This window comes from Oncorhynchus masou, chromosome 27 (genome assembly GCF_036934945.1).
Source record: "Oncorhynchus masou masou isolate Uvic2021 chromosome 27, UVic_Omas_1.1, whole genome shotgun sequence".
Lineage (NCBI taxonomy): Eukaryota > Metazoa > Chordata > Actinopteri > Salmoniformes > Salmonidae > Oncorhynchus > Oncorhynchus masou.
This window is the reverse complement of record NC_088238.1, coordinates 36828872-36847017: the sequence shown is the minus strand read 5'-3', so window position 1 is coordinate 36847017 and position 18146 is coordinate 36828872. Positions and strand designations below refer to the sequence as shown.

The window sequence follows — 18146 nt, the reverse complement described above, 5'->3', positions numbered from 1 at the left end:
CCTTCAGTAGAAGTCCAAAATGTTACAAAATATGTCAGCCGATACTTGATAAGTGGTTCAGTAAGGACTAGTCCCCCTTCACGTTTGTGGCAATGATCTGTTGCTACGCTGTGCTGTACTTCACTCAATATTTATTTTTGTTGTAATCACATTGCTTGTAATGACTGTGCACAGTCTTCTTATAATATGTACCACATAGTAGACATTTTTCTTAGCTTTTTTGTATACAGTGGGGAGAACAAGTATTTCATACACTGCCGATTTTGCAGGTTTTCCTACTTACAAAGCATGTAAGAGGTCTGTAATTTTTATCATAGGTACACTTCAACTGTGAGAGACGGAATCTGAATTAAAAAAAAAACAGAATCACATTGTATGATTTTTAAGTAATTAAATTAGAATTTTATTGCATGACATATGTATTTGATCACCTACCAACCAGTAAGAATTCCGGCTCTCACAGACCTGTTTGTTTTACTTTAAGAAGCCTTCCTGTTCTCCACTCATCACCTGTATTAACTGCACCTGTTTGAACTTGTTACCTGTATAAAAGACACCTGTCCACACACTCAATCAAACAGACTCCAACCTCTCCACAATGGCCAAGATCAGAGAGCTGTGTAAGGACATCAGGGATAAAATTGTAGACCTGCACAAGGCTGGGATGGGCTACAGGACAATAGGCAAGCAGCTTGGTGAGAAGGCAACAAGTGTTGGAGCAATTATTAGAAAATGGAAGAAGTTCAAGATGATGGTCAATCACCCTCGGTCTGGGGATCCATGCAAGATCTCACCCAGTGGGGCATCAATGATCATGAGGAAGGTGAGGGATCAGCCCAGAACTACACGGCAGGACCTGGTCAATGACCTGAAGAGAGCTGGAGACCACAGTCTCAAAGAAAACCATTAGTAAGAAAACCACTACTCCGTCATGGATTAAAATCCTGCAGCTCAAACAATGTCCCCCTGCTCAAGCCAGCGCATGTCCAGGCCTGTCTGAAATTTGCCAATGGATCATACAGATGGTCAGAGGAGGAATGGGGGAAGTTCATGTGGTCTGATGAGACAAAAATAGAGCTTTTTGGTCTAAACTCCACTCGCCGTGTTTGGAGGAAGATGAAGGATGAGTACAACCCCAAGAACACCATCCCAACTGTAAAGCATGAAGGTGGAAACATCATTCTTTGGGGATGCTTTTCTGCAAAGGGGACAGGACTACTGCACCGTATTGAGGGGAGGATGGATGGGGCCATGTATCACGAGATCTTGGCCAACAACCTCCTTCCCTCAGTAAGAGCATTGAAGATGGGTTGTTTCTGGGTCTTCCAGCATGACAACGAACCAAAACACACAGCCAGGGCAACTAAGGAGTGGCCTCCGTAAGAAGCATCTCAAGGTCCTGGAGTGACCTAGCCAGTCTCCAGACCTGAACCCAATAGAAAATCTTTGTAGGGAGCTGAAAGTCCGTCTTGTTTAGCCCCGGTCCGCTAACTGCTACCTTGTTCAGCCCCGGCCTAATAACTGTTAGCTTGTTAGCACAGGCCTGCTAACCGTCTGAATTGCCGCGTCCCAACCACTCACCGGACCCATATCTACTTTCAATCTCTTTTCAATTTTTAATTTGATTATACCTTCCGGTAACCTGCCTCACCCAATGTGATACGGAATCGCTATTATTTTTAATTTTTAGAACACATTCAAGAACCTCCAGAAGCTAACCAGCTAACTAGCTACAAGCTATTTAGTCATTGTTAGCCACTGCTAACGGCCTTTACTTTCTGCACAGCCAGCCAGTTTTCTTAACCTGGATAATACTAGCCAGTCTAGCTTCCCTGCTCCACCCACCGCTGCCCCCTGGACACTGATCACTTGGCTAAATGCTGGACTGTCCATTTAATCACGGTACTCCACTCTGCTTGTTTATGTTTTATCAGTCGGCCCCAGCCGCACTCAGGCTCTGTGTGTAGTTAATCCGACCCTCCCTGCCTAGTCAACGCCATTTTACCTGCTGTTGTTGTGCTAGCTGATTAGCTGTTGTCTCACCTACTGGTTCAGCTAGCTCTCCCAATCAACACCTGTGATTACTGTATGCTTCGCTGTATGTCTCTCTCAAATGTCAATATGCCTTGTATACTGTTGTTCAGGTTAGTTATCTTTGTTTTAGTTTACAATGGATCCCCTAGTTCCACTCTTCATACCCCTGATACCTCCTTTGTCCCACCTCCCACACATGCGGTGACCTCACCCATTACAACCAGCATGTCCAGAGATACCTCTCTCATCATCACCCAGTGCCTGGGCTTACCTCCGCTGTACCCGCACCCCACCATACCCCTGTCTGCGCATTATGCCCTGAATATATTCCACCATGCCCAGAAATCTGCTCCTTTTTATTCTCTGTCCCCAACGCTCTAGGCGACCAGTGTTGATAGCCTTTAGCCGCACCCTCATACTACTACTCCTCTGTTCCGCGGGTGATGTGGTGGTAAACCCAGGCCATGCATGTCCCCAGGCACCCTCATTTGTTGACTTCTGTGATCGAAAAAGCCTTGGTTTCATGCATGTCAACATCAGAAGCCTCCTCCCTAAGTTTGTTTTACTCACTGCTTTAGCACACTCTGCTTACCCTGATGTCCTTGCCGTGTCTGAATCCTGGCTCAGAAAGGCCACCAAAAATTCGGAGATTTCCATACCCAACTATAACATTTTCCGTCAAGATAGAACTGCCAAAGGGGGAGGAGTTGCAGTCTACTGCAGAGATAGCCTGCAAAGTAATGTCATACTTTCCAGGTCCATACCCAAACAGTTTTTTTGAAAATTAGTCTCTCCAGAAATAAGTCTCTCACTGTTGCCGCCTGCTACCGACCCCCCTCAGCTCCCAACTGTGCCCTGGACACCATTTGTGAATTGATCGCCCCTCATCTAGCTTCAGAGTTTGTTCTGTTAGGTGACCTAAACTGGGATATGCTTAACACCCCGGCAGTCCTACAATCTAAGCTAGATGCCCTCAATCTCACACAAATCATCAAGGAACCCACCAGGTACAACCCTAAATCTGTAAACAAGGGCACCCTCATAGACGTCATCCTGACCAACTGGCCCTCCAAATACACCTCCGCTGTCTTCAACCAGGATCTCAGCAATCACTGCCTCATTGCCTGTATCCGCTACGGAGCCGCAGTCAAACGACCACCCCTCGTCACTGTCAAACGCTCCCTAAAACACTTCTGTGAGCAGGCCTTTCTAATCGACCTGGCCCGGGTATCCTGGAAGGACATTGACCTCATCCTGTCAGTTGAGGATGCCTGGTCATTCTTTAAAATTCTTTCACCATTTTAAATAAGCATGCTCCGTTCAAAAAATGCATCACTAAGAACAGATATAGCCCTTGGTTCACTCCAGACCTGACTGCCCTCGACCAGCACAAAAACATCCTGTGACGGACTGCAATAACATCGAATAGTCCCTGCGATATGCAACTGTTCAGGGAAGTCAGGAACCAATACACGCAGTCAGTCAGGAAAGCTAAGGCCAGCTTCTTCAGGCAGAAATTTGCATCCTGTAGCTCCAACTCCAAAAAGTTCTGGGACACTGTGAAGTCCATGGAGAACAAGAGCACCTCCTCGCAGCTGCCCACTGCATTGAGGCTAGATAACACGGTCACCACCGATAAATCCATGATTATCGAAAACTTCAACAAGCATTTCTCAACGGCTGGCCATGCCTTCTGCCTGGCTACTCCAACCTCGGCCAAAAGTCGTCCCCCCACCCAAATCCAGATAGCAGATGTTCTGAAAGAGCTGCAAAACCTGGACCCGTACAAATCTGCTGGGCTTGACAATCTGGCCCCTCTATTTCTGAAACTATCCGCCGCCATTGTCGCAACCCCTATTACCAGCCTGTTCAACCTCTCTTTCATATCGTCTGAGACCCCCAAGGATTGTAAAGCTGCCGCAGTCATCCCCCTCTTCAAAGGGGGAGACACCCTGGACCCAAACTGCTACAGACCTATATCCATCCTGCCCTGCCTATCTAAGGTCTTCGAAAGCCAAGTCAACAAACAGGTCACTGACCATCTCGAATCCCATCGTACCTTCTCCGCTGTGCAATCTGGTTTCCGAGCCGGTCACGGGTGCACCTCAGCCACGCTCAAGGTACTAAATGATATCATAACCGCCATCGATAAAAGACAGTACTGTGCAGCCGTCTTATCGACCTTGACAGAGTCGAAAGCCTTGGCAATCACCATATTCTTATCGGCAGACTCAGTAGCCTCGGTTTTTCTGATGACTGCCTTGCCTGGTTCACCAACTACTTCGCAGACAGAGTTCAGTGTGTCAAATCGGAGGGCATGCTGTCCGGTCCTCTGGCAGTCTCTATGGGGGTGCCACAGGGTTCAATTCCCGGGCAGACTCTTTTCTCTGTATATATCAATGATGTTGCTCTTGCTGCGGGCGATTCCCTGATCCACCTCTACGCAGACGACACCATTCTATATACTTCCGGCCCGTCCTTGGACACTGTGCTATCTAACCTCCAAACGAGCTTCAATGCCATACAACACTCCTTCCGTGGCCTCCAACTGGCCGTGGCCTCCAACTGCTCCAACCGTTCGCTGCCTGCATCCGCACGCCTGACTAGCATCACCACCCTGGATCGTTCCGACCTTGAATATGTGGACATCTATAAGTACCTAGGTGTCTGGCTAGACTGTATACTCTCCTTCCAGACTCATATCAAGCATCTCCAATCGAAAATCAAATCTAGAGTCGGCTTTCTATTCCGCAACAAAGCCTCCTTCACTCACGCCGCCAAACTTACCCTAGTAAAACTGACTATTCTACCGATCCTCGACTTTGGCGATGTCATCTACAAAATCGCTTCCAACACTCTACTCAGCAAACTGGATGCAGTTTATCACAGTGCCATCCGTTTTGTCACTAAAGCACCTTATACCACCCACCACTGCGACCTGTATGCTCTAGTCGGCTGGCCCTCGCTACATATTCGTCGCCAGACCCACTGGCTCCAGGTCATCTACAAGTCCATGCTAGGTAAAGCTCCGCCTTATCTCAGTTCACTGGTCACGATGGCAACACCCACCCGTAGCACGTGTTCCAGCAGGTGTATCTCACTGATCATCCCTAAAGCCAACACCTCATGTGGCCGCCTTTCGTTCCGGTACTCTGCTTCCTGTGACTGGAACGAATTGCAAAAATCCCTGAGGTTGGAGACTTATCTCCCTCACCAACTTCAAACATCTGCTATCTGAGCAGCTAACCGATCGCTGCAGCTGTACATAGTCTATCGGTAAATAGCCCACCCATTTTTACCTACCTCATCCCCATACTGTTTTTATTTATTTACTTTTATGCTCTTTTGCACACCAATATCTCTACCTGTACATGACTATCTGATCAATTATCACTCCAGTGTTAATCTTTAAAACTGTAATTATTCGCCTACCTCATTCCTTTTGCACACAATGTATATAGACTCCCTTTTTTTCTACTGTGTTATTGACTTGTTAATTGTTTACTCCATGTGTAACTCTGTTTTCTGTTTACACTGCTATGCTTTATCTTGGCCAGGTTGCAGTTGCAAATGAGAACTTGTTCTCAACTAGCCTACCTGGTTAAATAAATGTGAAAAATATATATAACAAAAAATAATACAATGCAAATTAATGACTTAAAAATCATACAATGTGATTTTTCTGGATTTTAAAAATGTAGATTCTGTCTCTCACAGTTGAAGTGTACCAATGATAAATATTACAGACCTCTACATGCTTTGTAAGTAGGAAACACTGACAATTTGACAGGTTATTAGATACTTCTTTTCCCAACTGTATGTGAGTAAAAGCTGGAATCCATAGCAGTGAAACTGCCATGTTCGTTTGCGATATTATAACCACAAAGATGTTACAAACAAGGAACACTGTTTTTTCCCTCTAACATCATCACACACACAATAGAATAACATATGTACTACGATTTTATTTTGCCACGATGCTAGATGCTCATTTCCCCAACTAAAATGATAACAAATGCCCCTGGGGCTTCAGTGTCTTGTTCTCTAATTCTGTGATTTCTTCAACGCTACAGTGAATGTTATTGTTTCTCTTTTTTCGTATTGGAAAATAATAAACAGTTTATATATATTTTTTAAAAGAAGGATACATTTTGCCGTAAGACAATAGTTGGGTTTGGATGTTTTGTAACAAAACCGACATATGCGCAACTATTGGGCAAAACAAACGGTGCTGGCTTAGATTTTTGACAACATGTAAACTGTATTTAGTCCTTAAAGTTTATTGAAAACATAAATGCATCTAAAAATACATCATGACAGTTGTTCAGCTAGCAAGCAAACTTTTTCCATATTAGCATAGATGTGATTTTAGCCATATTAGCATAGCCATAAAGAACATGATAAAATAGACATAAAGAACATGATAAAACTAGCTGAAACAAGTTTACCTACGATTCCCCACATGGCAGCTTCTTGTCATAGTTGCTAGATATCTGGCCATCCAGAATCACAACACACAGCCTTCTGCCCCATTGAAGCGTGTGCATAATTTCCTTGACGTTGTCAGCTAACCCGTCTATGTTGTGGCCACTCTCATTCCTCCTCTCCTTTCCTCTCCACTTCTCCTCTACTCTCCCCCCCTGTCCTCCCTCCTGTAGCTTACCACGGACCCTAAACTGGAGGTAGGGTGGTTCCATCATAGAAATAATGGAAATAGATCACATAGAACACACCTTGCATCGTCCAATGTGGTGCAGGCTTGGGCGGTATACAGTGTAAACCGGGGTATTTTGAAATACAGACAGTATGATTTTCAATACCCTGGGTTTGTGGCTCCCTAAAGCTCGGGAACACGTGACGTGAGAATATGCTTATCCTCCTGCAAACTTTAGACCATGCGTACGCACAGTTTCTAGTGGTTGAAGTATTGCATTGCAAGAAGGCAAAAGTAGCATAGTAGCAGTGGTGGAAAAAGTACCCAACTATCATACTTCAAGATACCTTAATAGAAAATGACTCAAGTAAAAGTAAAGGTCACTCAGTAAAATTCTACTTGAGAAAGTTTCAAATATACTTAAGTATCAAAAGTATAAATAATTTCAAATTCCTTATGTTAAGCAAACCAGATGGCACCATTTTCTTGTTTTTATTTTATTTTACAGGAAAGCCATCGGCACACTCCAACATTCAGACATAATTTACAAATAAAGCATGTATGTTTAGTGAGTCTGCCAGATCAGAGGCAGTAGGGATGACCAGGGATGTTCGGTTGATAAGTGAGTGATTTTGACTATTTTCCTGTTCTACCTAAGCATTCAAAAAGTAACAAGTATTTTTGGGTGTCAAGGAAAATGTATGGAGTAAAACGTACTATATTTTCTTAAGGAAAGGAATGAAGTAAAAGTAGTCAAAAATATAAATAGTAAAGTACATATACCCCCAAAAACTACTTAAGTAGTACTTTATTTTTTACTTACAGTGGGGCAAAAAAGTATTTAGTCAGCCACCTAAAAAGATGAGAGGCCTGTAATTTATCATAGGTACACTTCAACTATGACAGACAAAATGAGAGAAAAAAATCCAGAAAATCACATTGTAGGATTTTTAATGAATTGATTTGCAAATTATGGTGGAAAGTAAGTATTTGGTTAGGCAATTTGCAAATCAATTCATTAAAAATCCTACAATGTGATTTTCTGGATTTTTTTTATGCAGACAATTAGATTGTGGCTTCCATCAATGTATCTGCAATATTAACGCTGATCTACCCTATACAGCAAATAAGGGTGTTTTTTTGTCCCCAAAACAGTTGAGTGACGAGCATTATTCACGCAGAGTTATAACGCTCGTTCACGCGCACACAGTTTTACGACAGGACTGATTTATACTGAACAAAAATATAAATGCAAAATGCAACAATTTCAACTATTTTTCTGAGTTACAGTTCATATAAGGAAATCGGTCAATTGAAATCAATTCATTAGGCTCGAATCTATGGATTTCACATGACTTGGGCAGGCGGCGCAGCCATGGGTGGACCTGAGAGGGCACAGGCCCATCTACTTGGGAGCCAGGCCACCCATTGGGGAGCAAGGCCCAGCCAATCATAATTAGTTTTTCCCCCACCAAAGGGCTTTATTACAGACAGAAGTACTCCTCAGTGTCATCAGCTATCTGGGTGGCTGGTCTGAGACTATCCCGCAGGTGTAGACGCCGGATGTGGATGCCCTGGGCTGGCGTGGTTACACACGGTCTGCGCTTGTGAGGCCGGTTAGACGTACTGCCAAATTTGTGGGAAAATATATTTAAAAAAATATATATTCTGATGCTGTTTAGGCCAGCATAGAAGGCCTTGCTGGCCCTGACGGCCCACCACCGGTTGTATGACAAAACTGCAGAAAAGTGGCTGGATTTCGATGGATTTTCTTGCCAAAAGAGAGACTCACTAACAGGGATGTAAACAAATTTGTGCACACAATTTGAGAGAAATAAGCTTTATCGGCATATGGAACATTTCTGGGATCTCTTACTTCATGTAATGAAACATTGGATCAACACTTTACATGTTGCGTTTTATGTTTTTGTTCAGTATATAACGAGAAACCTGTGCGAAATTGACAAAGCACAGCATTTTTGTGCATGCAGTCTTTTCAGTAATAGTTTAAAATGTATGCAGCATTTATAAATATAACCGTATACTCTGGTATGGTACAGGAATGGTATGAATGTATGAAATCCTAGATACCGCCCAACCCTAATGTGGTTTAGGGCGAAGTTGCCCCTAGATGCTGGCTGATGTTGGGTCAGTCTTTCATTTCCCCACTAATGGTTAAGGTTAGGATTGGGGGAGGGAAACTGATCCTCGATCTGAACCTAGGGTAAACTTCACCCTGGAGTGTTCAATGCAACAAACAATAGAAAATGTCTGACAATACAGCATTTTGACATATTTTTCTCTCTCTTTACCCCTCTCATAGCCAGCATTGGACATAAGACTGAAGGTATGAGACGTGTCTGAGACCTGAAGACTTGCATTAGCTCCCCAGCTAATGCCTATGCTTTAGCTCAGCAGGCTAACAATGTCTTGTGGCATGCAGGAAACCCAGAGTCGAACCTCGATTGGTCACATGTTGGTCAAACGTGCATTGCACAGTGTTTATATCTCGGTGTATTAACCTGTGTGTGTGTGTGTGTGTGTAGGAGCCCAACAGCAGCCACCCCACCCTGATTACTCTGAAGGTAGACCCAGATGGATTCTTCCTTTACTGGACTGGTGGGGCCAACATGGTAAGTCTATTCTTTTCTCTCTTTCTTACACAGTAGTTACTCACTCATTTATAGCAGACACTCTTATCCAAAGCGACTTGCATATGTTTTTCATACTTTTTTGCCCTGGTCCCCATGGCTATGTAATTGAGATTTGGCACTTTGAAATGTTATATGTATAACCTTACAAGTAGAGGAGAAGTCCTTTCTCTTGTAATGACTGTCTTCATCTTTTCTTTATCATCCCCCTGTTCTACCTCTTCCACCTCCTCCCTCCTTTAACTTAAACAAAAAATCTCCCACCTTCCCTAACATGGTGGGTCCTAGGCTTAGGCGATATACTGTTTATACTGTATACCAGGGTATTTCAAAATGGAGACCGTTAGGGCAGTGGCAGTCTTAGAATTTGAGGTTATGGTAATTGGCCAGGTCAATTGGGAGGTGGCGGGGTGGGGGCACCTGGTACGCATAGAAGGCTAGGTAGGCCTACTTCTATGTGTGCCCAGGCCCCCGCCACCCCCCAATTGAAACAAGCCATTCCACTTCGTTATTATCATGGCATTTCATTATGATTGTTCAGGTTATTACTTAAATCAACAAATTAAGAAATGTCAGGTTGGAGAGGATCTGTTGCTTTTTCATATTGACAGAACATAAATAGAGTCAAAATAAAGATATAGGCCTATGCCTACCTTGTCCTTGTCTATTGGCTTTTCTGTTTATAATTGGTTTTAATACAGATCCTATTTCGATGCACAAAACCATTAAAATGAAGTCTGGTGAGTTGTCTCCCACTTTTCCGAAATATCCTCATAACGTCACATTCTGCTGCTTTTGTCATTTTATGGCAGTGGCATTCATAGCTGCAGGACGATGTTCTACAGACCAAAAAAATGTACCCGTGCTACAGATGGCTATTTAGGTCTGCTAATACAGGACTAGTAAAAACAGTGCACTACTTTAGTGGAAAACTTTTTTCCACATTTTTTAATGTATTTTTATCAATATGTATGTATTTTCCAAGGGCGCTGCAGCACTCCCAGCACCCATACTTCCTGCAGCTATGGTGGCATTGACATTTCTTCTTCAAAGAGAGGATGTCATAATGAGATAAATAATGTAGCCTAAACTACTGAAAACAGGCCTTTTACAAGATTAAATCATCATCATCAGTAGGCTATAAGATAATGAATAGACAAGGAATGTATAAAGGGGACAGCTATGCTATAGTATGACGATTAAGTTGACAATCATTCAAATAGAAACAAATACACGCAACATGTCCATAGCCTATTTATCAGCAACGCTGATTATAGAGGGGGAGAGTGTTGAATTTTCTTTTACAATACCTTAATGAACTATTATAATAAAAAAATTGACATCGTTGACTAACTGTTTGAGGTGAAGAAAAAATTACTGAGAAGCCCAGCTGGGCACTTTCCTCCATTTTACATTTGCGGGAAGTAGGCTAGGTAGGCCTACTTCTATGCGTGCCCAGGCCCCCGTGCTCCATCAACATTAACAGAACAGAGAAACCAGACACACTTATTGCTCACATGCAGTGAGAAAATTATGGTATGAAATAAACCAAAACTATGTTTCCACATGAGAACGGTAAATTTCTTTAATATATCTATTAACAGACATGTAATCAAGTGATAGGGATTAATGGTAAATGGCATGTTTTACAAACCGTAGGCTACCATATGGGCATTCATAAAAGTGCATTGTGGCCGACACTGTAGGCTACAGTGTAGGCTTCCATTATACTTTGCAGGGATAAGAGGTCAGCAATTTTTTTGGCTCACCTAGGGCAGCATATCGGCCAGGACTGGGCTTGATCAGCATGGTTAGTCTATAAATTAAGAAAAGATTCCATATCAAATAACACAATGCCAGGTTGGAGAGGATTGGTGCATTGTCCATTTGACACAACATGAGTGCATTATAGGCCTCAGAGCCAGAACATTGTATAAAAGAAAGTCCACACATCTTTTCAGTTCGCTACAGCTAGCGACTGGAACGAGCTGCAAAAAACACTCCAACTGGACAGTTATATCTCCATCTCTACATTCAGACTCAATCATGGACACTCTTACTGACACTTGTGGCTGCTTCGTGTGATGTATTGTAGACTCTTCCTATTTGCCTTTTGTGCTGTTGTCTGTACCAAACAATGTTTGTACCATGTTTGTGCTACTACCATGTTGTGTTGCTACCATGTTGCTGCCATGCTGTGTTGTCTTAGGTCTCTCTTTATGTAGTGTCTCTCTTGTAATGATGTGTTTTGTCCTACCTTTTTTTTAATCCCCATCTCTGCAAGAGGCCATTTTCTTCTTGGTTGGCCGTCATTGTAAATAAGAATTTGAAATAAGATAAGAATTTGTTCTTAACTGACTTGTCTAGTTAAATAACAACTCCCGCTGTTAGGTAAAGTTTATCTACATGAAAATAAAGTTAATGTTTTTACATTTTTAATCCTTAAATAAATGTAGGCGTTTTTAAAATGGCTTTGATGGTTGTTTTATTTTCAGGACGGTCTTCATCCATAACTGTTAGTTACATGATTACTCAGTTACCGTCACAGCCCTTCCGACCATCAGATTTGCAATACCATTTTTCCGGGGGTGGGGGTGCTAGGCCACTGCTTATAACTTAACTATAGGTTCATTATAACTATAAGAAATCTAAGATGCAAATTCAAAAATGTCAACTGGGTGGTTTGAGCCCTGAATGGTGATTGGCTGAAAGCCGTGGTATATCAGACCATGTACCATGGGTACACTTTTTTTTAAAGCTCCCCTTGTGTGCACATTTGCAAATACCATATACCCCGGTGTTGTACAGAAACGGTATGATGGTATGAAAATCTGTTTTACCGCCCAACCCTAGTGGGTCCTCTCTGTCTAACATGAGTCCTCTCGCTCGTTCTCTTTTACACACAGACAGTTGTGTACAACTAACCTTGCAGGGACACACAATTCAGTCCCATTCAAAATCCTATTTTCCCTAACACTAACATTAACCCTAAACCTAGCCCCTAACCCTAGTTCCTAACCCTAAAACTAACCATAGCTCCTAACCCTAACACTAATTTTAACCTTAACCCTAAACCCCCTAGAAATTGTATTTGACCTTGTGGGGACTAACAAAATGTTCCCAGTTGGTCAAATTTTTTGTTTGTTGCTATTCTTGTGAGGACTTCTGGGCCCCAAAAGTACAGTTAAACACGTCCACACACACACCCACTCTGTCAATTCCTGATGTTGTTGTCCTTCTCTCCTCACCTCATTAGTACAGACAGTTGGGTTGCATCCCAAATTGCACCATATTCCCTGTGTAGTGCACTACGTTTCACCAGAACCGTGCAGTAAAGTAGTGCACTATAAAGGGGACCATTTGGAACTAAGTCAGTTGGTCATGTGAATGAGGGCATGGATCGAATCAAATTTCAGGCCCCAAATTAAATAAACACTTCCCTCATCCCCCTCTCCCTCTATCAATATCTCTGTCTCTTTCTCCCCATTTATCTCTGTTTCCTTGCCACCCTTCTTTCTCTCTCTCTCCTTGTTCTCACTTTCTTTGCCTTTTTCACTCTTTTTCATCACACATTTTTGTTGCGCTCCATCTCACAATCTCTGCCTCTACCCATCCTCTGTCTGTCTGTCTGTCTGTCTGTCTGTCTGTCTGTCTGTCTGTCTGTCTGTCTGTCTGTCTGTCTGTCTCTCTCTCTCTCTCTCTCTCTCTCTCTCTCTCTGTCTGTCTCTTTTTCCGCTGTGTATTTACTCTAAATGCATTTATGGAATGGCGTGTTAATACTGTGCAGTTAGGGGTGCGTGTGTGTATTTGCGCGTGTGAGCCCTATCTGTGTTTACTGTGTCTGTGTGTGTGTTCTATAGTAGGACACTAGGCCAGCCCTAGCCCAAGGGCTGTCGTTGACACTGTTTAGTGACAGGGTTAGAATGCCCCAGGGAAGGAGAAATGGAGGCTGCATCCCAAATGGCACCTTATTCCATAGTTAGTGTACTACTTTTGACCAGGTCCCATAGGGAAATGAAGGCTCTGAGTACCAAATGGCACACTAATCCCTATATATTGCATTACTTTTGAAACTATTGCACTTTATAGGGAATAGAGTGCCGTTTGGGACGATGTCAGTCTTAAAGGACTTATGAGGATAGAACTGTGAAGCTATGAGTGGAATATGCTATTATTAAAATTCATTATTTTTTTTATTAATGAATTAATCTACTATTATATCTAGATGACATGGCTATAATTGCTACATCCAATAATAATCTGAGTTTTACATATGTCTCTACAATAACCATGACCAGAAGTACAGGAAGGTCAAATTACACTTCACTTCTCCCAACTATTGTTTAATCTCTCACCCTCTCTTCCCTCTCCCCTTTCTTCTTTTTACTCCTCCAGTCAATATCGTCCCAGTAAGTCACCTTTCCTCTGACTTCTCTCCATCTCTCCTCCCTCCCTTCCTCTTTTCTTGTTATTGAAAAACTCCTCCACCCTCTATTCTTCTTCTATCCCTCTATCAATCTCTTTCTTATTTTAGGGTCTATTCTCATTGACAAGAATTAAGGAGAATTTTGAGATATTCTCGTGAGGTATTGATTTGAGAGACATTACTGTAATGTAAACTTGCGTTTTTCGCACATCTCTAACACTACCTCTGGAGGTCTTCCATGACACTCACCTGACAGTTGCCCCACTCTTAGCAGGGCAGTGAAAAATGTTTTGTTTAGTTGAGCCCAACATTGATACAGTAAAAATACTAACAGCAGAGCAATTTTTTTGAAACAGCTGAAATGTATAGACATTTTCAATATATTTGAGACTTGTTTTATTGAGTTTTCACCTGAAATTGCAGGACCAGCCTGTTACATTCTGAAATTTTGCGCTTACCTCATAATGACTTTCAGGATTTTGATCAAATGAAGCTAGGTTTGTTCTAAGGTAACTTTAATATGCTAAAACTGTACTTTTATATTCCTATGAGAGGGGGAAAACGTTGATGTTTGAAATGCTAACGTGAGATGTGTTATTGTCTTGCAAGCTACATTTAGCTAGCTTATGCATCTACGAACGATTAAAATAAACAATTATTGCCAGTGTAACAGTATAGCTTCCGTCCCTCTCCTCGCTCCTCCCTGGGCTCGAACCAGCAACACAACGACAATTAGCGTGCGCTAACTAGCTAGCCATTTCACTTTGGTTACATGAGCCTCATCTCTGGAGTTGATAAGCTTGAAGTCATAAACAGCTCAATGCTTGACGCACAACGAAGAGATGCTGTCAAAACGCACTAAAGTGCTGTTTGAATGAATGTTTACGTGCCTGCTTCTGCCTACCACCGCTCAGTCAGATACTTAGATGCTTGTATGCTCAGTCAGATTATATGCAACGCAGGACACGCTAGATAATATCTAGTAATATCATCAACGATGTGTAGTTAACTAGTGATTATGATTGTTTTTTATAAGATAAGTTTAATGCTAGCTTGCAACTTACCTTGGCTTACTGCATTCGCGTAACAGGCAGTCTCCTTGTGGAGTGCAACGAGAGAGAGGCAGGTCGTTATTGCGTTGGACTAGTTAACTGTAAGGTTGCAAGATTGGATCCCCCGAGCTGACAAGGTGAACATCTGTCGTTCTGCCCCTGAACAAGGCAGTTAATCCACCGTTCCTTGGCCGTCATTGAAAATAAGAATGTGTTCTCAACTGACTTGCCTAGTTAAATAAAGGTATATAAAAAAATATATATTTAAAAAAAAATCGTCAAATCAGCGCCCAAAAATACTCAACTTGAAATCGTCCCTAATTAATCGGCCATTCCGATTAATCGGTCGACCTCTAATGTGAATTGTTGCATTATTCAAGAGTGTAATATGGTCTGGTTGCATTATTCAAGATTGTTGCAAGCTAATATGTTTTAGAGGGAAAGATGCTCACATTGCTGAATTTTTTGCAAGCTTACTGGCTAGTCAGGGGCTACTGTGATATGGTAAATTTGGAGCTGCAGAGCAAGAATGTCACATTGCCAGCCACAATTAAAGGTAAGGCAAGGATGTAATGTAAATTGAAAAGTTTATATACATATTCTGTAAATTGTCATCTCGTCACGCTGTCTCTCCTTAAATGTTCGTCAGTGAGAATAGCCTCTTTGAGGTATAGGTTGAGTTAGGTGTTTCTATAGAAGAGAAAATTAGGTCTCTTCTTTTGTTATTTTCTTCCTCCATTTTTCCTCCCCTCAATCTCCCTTTTTCCTCAGAGGTTGGCGTGGGGTGTTTGTCTCTTTATTCCCCCTCGGTCTCTCTTGTGCACACCTGTTCTCTTGCTCTCTCTCTTGCTCTCTGTTGCGCTCTCTCTCTCTCTCTCTCTCTCTCTCTCTCTCTCTCTCTCTCTCTCTCTCTCTCTCTCTCTCTCTCTCTCTCTCTCTCTCTCTCTCTCTCTCTCTCTCTCTCTCTCTCACCAATTTCAGACAGAAGATATGGTATATTACCTGTAAAAAATAATAATGCAATGTTTGAGTCCCTTTAAAACAGTCCCTTATTTACCACTTTCTTGCAGGCATGTCCCTTTTATATTCATGTGTAACTGGCACATTTGTGGGGGGTGTTAAACCATAGGAGCTGTTTGCATTACAAATTAAGATGTTAAATGATGAAAGTCTTCATGAATATACCTGCGAAAAAAGCAGAGACCAATGTAAAATATTTTCATTACAGGGTCTGAAAATGCAAGAATCATGACTAAGTCTTCAGGTGGCTTTAATTTTGGCATGTTCTTTACTCCGGGTAAATGGAAGTAGGCATGGCAAATTAGTGGGATCTTTGTCTGCGTATGAAAGGTTGGATGTTACCACGGTTTACACAGGCATTGTGGGTAGGACACATGTAACAGATGTGATCGTACTTCGTAACTCTCTTGCATTGTATTTTTAAAGAAAGGACTGTCCAGCCAGCGATCCCAGTTGATTGGTGTTTATTCTGATGATAGACACAAGGAAGCACATTAGATATGCAGGACAACAGTATGTTTATGGCTGTAGATTCGTGAAATTACGGTGAATTAGCAGGTAGCTAATGCAACAATTACAATTATGGGAGGTGCAACTCAATATTAGGAAGGTGTTCCTAATGTTTTGTGTGTGTATGCGTGTGTATACTGAACAAAAATATCAATGTAAAGTGTTAGTACCATGTTTCAAAAGTTGAAATAAAAGATCCCAGAAATGATTCATATGCACAAAAAGCTTATTTCTCTCAAATTTTGTGCACACATTTGTTTACATTCCTGTTAATGAGCATTTCTCCTTTGCCAATATAATCCATCCACCTGACGGGTGTGCCATATCAAGAAGCTGATTAATAACTCCTTAGGGCTAGGCCCCTTTTTTCTCAATTTTCCGCCTGACTGACGTGCCGAAAGTAAACTGAAGCCAGGATAAGCATATAATTGCTTCCATTGGAAAGAAAACACTTTGAAGTTTGTGGAAATATTAAAATAATGTAGTAGACTATAACACAATAGGAGAAAATCCAAAGAGAAAATAACCTGATTTTTCTTTGTTGAGATACCATGGTCTTACAATGGAAAGTATAGGGGCATGCTGAATACTAGCTCTCAGGATGCAATTCCTTTTTTTTCATCAAATCAAATGTTATTTGTCACATTCACATGGTTAGCAGATGTTAATGCGTGTGTAGCAAAATGCTTGTGCTTCTAGTTCCGACAATGCAGTAGTAACCAACGAGTAATCTAACCTAACAATTTCACAATGATTTTGCTCTATTAGCTACTGTAAATCAGAAAGTGCAGTTAGATTAACAAGAAGTTAAGCTTTCAACCGATATAAGACACTTGTATGTACCAAAATGTTTAATATCCATAATTTGTATGGTTATTTATTTGAATTGCGCGCCCTCCAGCTTCACTGGAAGTTGTCCCGCTAGCGTGACGCCTATCAATGTTAAACAGCATGATCATTACACATGTGCAGCTTGTGCTGTTGACAATAAAAGGCCACTCTAAATTTGCACACGACATAATGCCACATATGCCTCCAGTTTTGAGGGAGTGTGCTTAAATGCAAGAATGTCCAACAGAGCTGTTGCCTGATCATTTTGTTTTATTTTAACTACCATAAGCCGCCTCCAACTTAATTTTTATAGAATTTGACAGTACATCCAACCGGCCTCACACCCACAGATCATGTGTAACCATGCCAGCCCAGGACCTCCACATCTGGCTTCTTCACCTGCGGGATCATCTGAGGCTGAGGAGTATTTTCTGTCTGTACTGAAGCCCTTTTGTAGGGAAAAACGAATTCTGATTTTCTGGGCCTAATGAATTTATTTCAATTAACCGATTTCCTTCTATGAACTGTAACTCAGTAAAATATTTGAAATTGTTGGGTGTTGCATTAATATTTTTGTTCTGTGTATATATTTATGTATATATTTGTGTATATACTGTATATCACTACCAGTCAAGTTTTAGAACACCTACTCAAGGGTTTTTATTTTTTTAACTATTTTCTACATTGTAGAATAATAGTGAAGACATCAACACTATGAAATAACTGTCACATTCTGACCATAGTTCTGTTATTTTATTCATCATGAACACTTACCACGCTGCGCTTTGGTCCCATCCTCCTTCCACCTCTGAATGCCGTTACAGAAACACCCACCACAAAAGGACCAAGCAGCGTGGTAATGGGCAGCAGCAGCAGCGATGTCGGGACTCCTGGACATGGGAGGACGTTTTGGACGGCAAGGGTTGCTACACATAGGAGGAGATCCTGGCTGGAAGTGATCGCCTCCC

The 18146-nt window shown here is 41.9% G+C and overlaps 1 protein-coding gene across 3 annotated transcripts in view; it reads left to right on the top strand.

The window, feature by feature from the left end:
- The window catches only part of LOC135516080 (1-phosphatidylinositol 4,5-bisphosphate phosphodiesterase beta-3-like), a 113674-nt gene that overhangs the window by 17831 nt on the left and 77697 nt on the right, over positions 1–18146 (top strand). For all 3 annotated transcript variants that reach the window (XM_064940095.1, XM_064940094.1, XM_064940096.1), the window contains exon 2: positions 9235–9321. In XM_064940095.1, coding sequence (XP_064796167.1) covers positions 9235–9321 — 87 coding nt within the window. The remainder of the gene's footprint in view (positions 1–9234; positions 9322–18146) is intronic.